This window comes from Diprion similis, chromosome 6 (genome assembly GCF_021155765.1).
Source record: "Diprion similis isolate iyDipSimi1 chromosome 6, iyDipSimi1.1, whole genome shotgun sequence".
NCBI lineage: Eukaryota > Metazoa > Arthropoda > Insecta > Hymenoptera > Diprionidae > Diprion > Diprion similis.
Genome location: NC_060110.1, coordinates 24,406,945 through 24,413,675, shown reverse-complemented (window position 1 = coordinate 24,413,675; position 6,731 = coordinate 24,406,945). Strand labels below are relative to the sequence as shown.

General features: G+C 38.7%; 1 protein-coding gene across 1 annotated transcript; it reads right to left on the bottom strand.

Moving 5' to 3' along the window:
* Positions 1-288: 288 nt before the first annotated feature.
* Positions 289-6,714, bottom strand: LOC124407028 (transportin-3). The gene is made up of 18 exons (XM_046882815.1): positions 6,486-6,714; positions 5,744-5,947; positions 5,446-5,603; positions 5,259-5,331; positions 4,908-5,045; positions 4,508-4,728; positions 4,233-4,377; positions 3,961-4,107; positions 3,653-3,885; positions 3,298-3,437; positions 2,831-3,022; positions 2,415-2,656; positions 2,116-2,256; positions 1,781-1,992; positions 1,513-1,669; positions 1,221-1,388; positions 947-1,059; positions 289-752 (listed from the first exon to the last, which is right to left on the bottom strand). Exons 1-18 carry the CDS (start codon positions 6,600-6,602, stop codon positions 692-694), a joined length of 2,862 nt encoding a protein of 953 aa, XP_046738771.1. The 5' UTR covers positions 6,603-6,714; the 3' UTR covers positions 289-691.
* Positions 6,715-6,731: the final 17 nt, after the last annotated feature.

The following is a 6,731-nucleotide window of genomic DNA, read 5'->3' as shown; positions in this document are numbered from 1 at the left end:
AAGTGCATTTGTATGGGTTATTCAGTTCACATATGCAGACACGAATCTTTGCTTCTTGTTTTTGACTAGACGCATTATACCTAAACGGTAATAGGTAGTGCGAAAAATCTTCAGGCTTTGAGGTTTCTAGATCTAATTCATACCACCAGCAGTTACACATTGATAAGCATATTATAGTATATTATGTTATACCTTATTCATCAATATCTAACTACGGCAAATATTTATTCATAAATCAATCATCAACGGTTTCTGTCTAGCCATGGCAATCTTGCTCAACGTCCGATCTTAACTGTAAAATAAACGTACCCACCGAAGTACTTCCAAAGCCGAGAATTTCAGTCGTGACGTAAGGTTTTACAAACAAATGATGGTAATATCCAGTAACTTGAAGTTTAACCTTTCTAGAACCATTTAAAAAAAAAAAAAACTAATGTATTTATTTCTATTGTATTTCTGAATCCATACAAATACTCGTTTTTTTAATTGGCGTGTGGTAAATTTGCATCTGAAACTAAATTAATTTTATTAGCTAGATATAACGCTGTCTTGTTATTTCTCTGGTGTATTAGTTGTTAATGTCAGTACGAAATCAGTTAATCCCTGACGTTTAACAAGACGGAGGGTGTTTTACCAGACTGGCATTATCCACTGTGTTGTGGAATTAATGTTCTTTCTTTATACCTCCACATCAACGAAATAGCCGGGCAAAGTTCCGTAGAGCATGCGAGACCGTTTTTGGAGTGTCTGCCCTGTAACACAAATGAACTTCATTCAGAATTAATTCTTATCGATTTGGTAGGTCATGACTTCATATGCAAAACCCTGAACATAATACGATTTATATTCCTCTCAGTAACACCCGTAAAAACGAATTTTCCTGATGAATTATTACCCAGCTACTAATACACACACACACACACACGCATATGTTTCTTAGCAATACCTCATTACTGCGTTGTGAAATTCCAAAAGCTGAGCAGGTGTTGTTGTTGGACTTCCGCCAGCATTTTGAGTTGGCATCGCCTTTATTGCTTCCTCCAGCCACCTTGAAACCAACTAAACGAACGAAATTGCGTTCAACAGAAGTTCGCAACTTGTGAAGATATATTTGATCCCATCTCAAGACAGTCTTGATGAATTACTCAGTATTAGGAAAGTTGTTCTCATCGCTTTACTGGCACTGATTCGTGCTATTAATAAAATAACCATGTACAAACCTCTCTGTCAACAAGGGCAAGCTCAATGATGACTTCGGCAACGTCGGACAGCATGTACGAGTGTAGAGAAAAGACGGAGGCATGGATGAGTCGAGCTACCAAAGTCTGTCCCTTATCATTAACTATTCCTCGAACCAGCTGTTTCCGTATCTCAAAATCAGGTTGGCTCTAAGAATTGTATTATAGAATTAGTTACTATGTAATATATTAATCACAATATCTATGAAACAATGTCTATCAATTTTTCTCGCACATAAGTAAACTGGAGGCTTTATTTTTACTACCTACTTACCTCATGATTCCTACCACTATGTATCAAGTCGTAGAAAAACTTCATGACAGAAGCGTTGGCGTCCCTATGATCGAGACTGCAGGCTAGCAGAGCACATTCAACCACATTTCCGAGAACCGCTAGGTGTAAAAATGCTACTGGAGCTCTCTGCAGAAACCTGTTGGCAAAAATTTGATGAGAGTGTTGGAAATTTGCTGTAATTATTCTTAGTATCTGCTATTTTATATCAATGATAATCAAATATTTGCAGTTGAAATGCGTGTGTTACCTAGCACACAGGCGAAACAAATCGTCCACAGTATCTGGATGATTTTTCAATCCATCAGGTCGCTGGAGGATTGCAAAGGCAGGACCAACGAAAGCTTCAAGCATACGCAGTAACCCAGATACACAATCTGCGTCTGTCGCATACTCGTCAACGAGAATTGAACCAAGGTACAGGAAACAACTATGCTGATGACTACTGTACAGTTCTACGATCTGGAAAAGTATTTTTTTACTTGTTAGGCAATATTTATGCGAAGTCGACAGGCTTGAGCTCTTCTGAGACATGACATTATTCTGCAGCCAAGTTGAAGTTTAAATCTCCATTGCAACACATACCTGTTTGACAAGAGGCTCAAGAAGGTGAGACGAATGCCTGCCAACACATCTTACAGCAAATCTGAGGCAACGACAGCACCTTTCCATCAGTCTGGAATCTTGTTGATACGTATGACAAGCGTTTGACAGTACAGGCCACATCTACGAAGTGTAAAATGAATAAAAATTTGCACCTAATGCTATTCTTATCTGCAATTAAGGTGTGGTATTTTTCCGAGAAAATATTCCGTTTCCTTTCTTGTCTCTTTACTGATGTGTATGGTACTCGTAAATTAACTTGTAAGTAAAGATTCAAGTACCTCAGTGATGACACTTTGACAGGGATGAGGTTCGACTGGGTTATCGATGCGAGGATTCGTATGCCTGAAGATAGCTGCCAATCTATCCAACCACACAACTGGATCTGCTTTGGTTCCTCTCTCAATAGGAATTCCTCTCGATTCAATGAGCTGACACAATGGTCGAGCCTGAATCCAACACAGCTCTTTCATTGCTGGGCCAATTTCATCGCGAGGCAATGTAGCCAGAATCATAGAAACACCTGTTTACAATGAAGGCAGTTCGTACAACTTCTATTTGTTTCTCATCGGTTACAATTTCTTAATGTTTTTCATTTCACAGATTTGCGAGAACACTGCAGTACAAGATATTTTTGGAAAAATATTCGACTACTGATTAATAAGAGAAAAAATTTGTGCAAAGCAAAATATCATACCCTTCAGCAACCCAATTGCAGCATCATTGGTGATCGCAAAACTGTCTAGAGATCGTGCAATCTGTAGAAGCCCTGGAAAATGTCCAGCCATGTGCTTAGGACAAGCGGCACAAATGCTTTGCAGTGCCCCAGAGGCAGCACCACCCAAACCTCTTTGGCTCAGACATGCCAGAAGGAAGTTCAAGACCGGCTCTAATATCAACAGGTAATCAGAATAAAATTTTTTCATTTCCAACCAAAAAAGGATATTTTTATGAATAGCTGGTCTCTCCTCGTTCTTCGGTCTCCGAAATCCATCAACAGTGAAATCCATAAGTACAATTATATGGAAGGGCAATACACTTGCAACTTGAACTAAACGGGAGAAATTTAATACAACTGCACTAAAATGGTACGAGGGTTCAATCAGAATTCACTGTTCATGAGCACGAGGGGTTGAGATACAACAACGAGATGGTTATTATTACCCAAGGACTGGGGGTGCCTCTCTATCCACTCACAAAGTTCTCCTAATAACAAAATGCTAGTGTGTCGTACAGCTATGTGCGTATTCTCGGGTAGATTCAAAATTGCTTCAACAACTTTTGGTACCACGTCATTTTCTTCTCTGTAAATATAATGAGAAAAATATTTTTTTTCAATAAAGCAAAACTTACGGTATTAAACGTGATCATGCTCAATTGTAGATATTGTACACAATATCGTGATACCAATCCACAACGAGATTTCAGTATCACGCATAATCTCCAAGTTCGATCTTATTTGTCTCGTTTATCTTGATTTACAAAGAAGACGATGTGAATATTGACTTGAAGGACTTACGGTAAGATATTCTTGGCAACAGCTTGCATTACAAAAAGTGCTGCTTCACTTGAGTCCCAAGTTGGAGTTTGTTGTTGGCCCTGTGGCCCTATAGCACCTGTTAAGGCCGTGAACATTTGACGAAAACAGTGACTGCTGCCCACAACAAATACTACATCCTTGATTAGCTCGGACACACGGCCTCGGAAATCGGCAAAGTCCTCGCCGCCTCCACCTTCCTCGACAAGACCCAACTGGTAAAATTTTTTCGTTATTCACAAAAAGTCTCGAAGAAATTTTGAGGCTTATGCATAAAATGCATTACTTACGTGATCTGGTTCCATTTGGCAATGCCTGCATAATGCTCCCACAAGTCGTTCAAAGTGGGGTCTAAAAGTGGTGTTAAGATCGTCGCTATTTCGTTGATAAAGATCTTCTGACAGTCTGTACCACAAGTTGAAAGTGATCTCTGCGACCTACAAGAGAAGAGTGATTGGCTGAAATGTTATTTATCTGGCACATGCTTTGAGATAATTCATTGAGTGATAGAAAGAGGTAAAAAACTGAAAAATGTTCGTAGTGGACCCTTTCATTATGTTACCTCGTAGTCGTGATGCCCCACACAGGTGAGTACTAGATCAAGTATCTTCACTGAATAATGTTGCTTGCCTTCCAGGCAACCGTTAACCATTGTGTCTAAGAAAGACTCAGCGAGTTCCGTGAAGATACGACAGTAATTCACGGATCTGTTGAAAATAGAGTGTGCATAATAGTATCAGTGAATCATCAATTCAATAAACTCGCGAAATTGAGAAAGAAATGTTATACATAGGTATCTTTCAAGAAAAAAAAAATAGATAATAGAATTCGAAGTACTTCTCCATATCTTCATGGGCGACAGATAAGTGATACGGCTGTTCAAGATTCATCACGCTAGTGAAGACACACAGTTGAAGCTGCTGCAGTTGCATTTCTATCTCGCCGTTACTTTGGCTATGATTCGTGCAGCCTTCGTCTTTCAATGACTGCAGCAAAACACAGACACAATCTGTGGCTACTTCATGTAGCTGTGATCCTGTCATGTGGTTACCGAGCACCTGCACAAATGATCAAGCAAAATTTACAACAAGCAAAGACTTTAAAAAATTGAAATGAACTTTTATTCCTATGTGTTCCCATCACCAAATGAGAAATAATATGAGCATTCCAATTGTGATTTGAAATTTCGTTAATACAAAAATTTCACACTCTTCAGTAACCACAGAGTTTAGTTTACCTGGAAAGCGTACGCCACAACGTCGCTGGTTCCGACAGCTTGAAGGGATATCGCATGAACTGCTACCCAGCTGGTAAAGCATCGAAGGATCCTGACCTGAATTTGTGCATTGTCCCCACAGTTTTCTAAGCAAACTTTCTGCCAAGAAAAGTATCAATTCATTGAATGTCCCACTACCAGAACTAACTTTAGTTTCATAATTACAATTGATTTTTTCAAAACGCAATATACAGATCTCAAAGGCACAATTTTTGGAAATTGTCCTAGCCAAAGTTGGGGATTTTTTAACAGCCAAATGTTGGATCTATAAATAAACAAGCACAAAGTAGTAAAAATTAATAAAATACTCACCAAGAACTCTGTAACCGTATCGGCACTAGCATTAAGGTCCATGATAATATGCTGACGCCGGTTAGCACCTAATCTAAAGGGTGAAACAATGTATTCAGTTATTTAGCATTATTTAAACATCAGATTTTCAAGGGATTTTAGAAAATACATACAAGTTTGTTTTTTATGTTAAATATGAGCAACTCACCTGAGAGATCTGGAGTTGACTTCTTCCGGTAAGACCGTCATAACTTCTAAGAGTGGCCATAAGCTAGCTGTGGCACCGCCAAACCTGTTGATTAAATCAACGACTGGCTTTTGCCATGAGCACATTTGCAGAGTGAGATCTGCAAGTGCTAAGCATAGCTAGAAGTAAAGAAAGTCTTAATATACCGAGACAGAGAAGGAAAAAAATTCAAAATACCAATGAAAAATAATTGGCTATCATTCAAGGCAAAATATTTGAAATTCCATGGGCCCTTGTCAATTGTATAATTCATGCACACCTGTGTAACGATGACGTTGCTGGTGTGCTCGTTTATCTGAGATATGTGATTCATCAAAGAGTCCCTCAACGAATTGTGAGCCTCTGCAGGCAGTTCGTGAAATGATAATTGTATCTTTGTACGCATGGTCTGTGCAGCAAAGTAACAAGATTCTACATCTCGTTTTTGCTGCAACATTTCGTCCGCTACTTTCCATGCAAACACCTGTAGAAACAAGAGTTTAAGTTTTCCTACACGCTCCTCAGCTACAAATATGAAATGCAGGGAAATAATTTTTTTTCAAAATTCCAATTCCAAAAATCTTAAATCTTCAGTTTTAATTTTCTAACACAATGAACTACTTATTTATCCAGCAATAAAAAAAGAGATTTTAATATGCACTTGTCGGTTGATGAAGAAATTGCATATAAATTTCGTTTCGATTTCCAAACATCAGGCATCTTTTAGCATGACGAGTTTTGAATTCAATTTAAACTTCGTCATTATTATCAGCTTCTTACCAATCAAGTATTAATTTTGTCTCTTTTTTTTCTAGAGGGCATGTGCCAGGATCAAAAAAGTGGTCGACGTCCGAGGAAATTACAGGTTATGACGTGTGATTGTGCACACAACTTTTGACGTTCCGAATCTCAAATCGGGATTGTAGTGAGATTAAATTTAATACGAGGGCCGATGGGTTCTCCCGGAACGAAAAACTACTCGTTAGGTGTGACATTTTCAATAAACTAAGGTTAATACTCACGGAACTTTGTAGCTCCCCCAGCCATACCGAGGCCTTTTCCTTCTCGGCTGGGTTTGGGTTGTTGTAAAGGGAAAACACAGCCTGATAGACAGTTTCCAAGGAAGGCGATGAATCCATAATTTAAAAAATAATTCTCCCCTAAATATTCTCCATACATAAGAAAATCTCTGTCACAACAAATTCACAGGCGTTCTTGGACGACGATATTGGTCATCATCCGCGGCCTGTCCTGTCTTCACTTCTTGT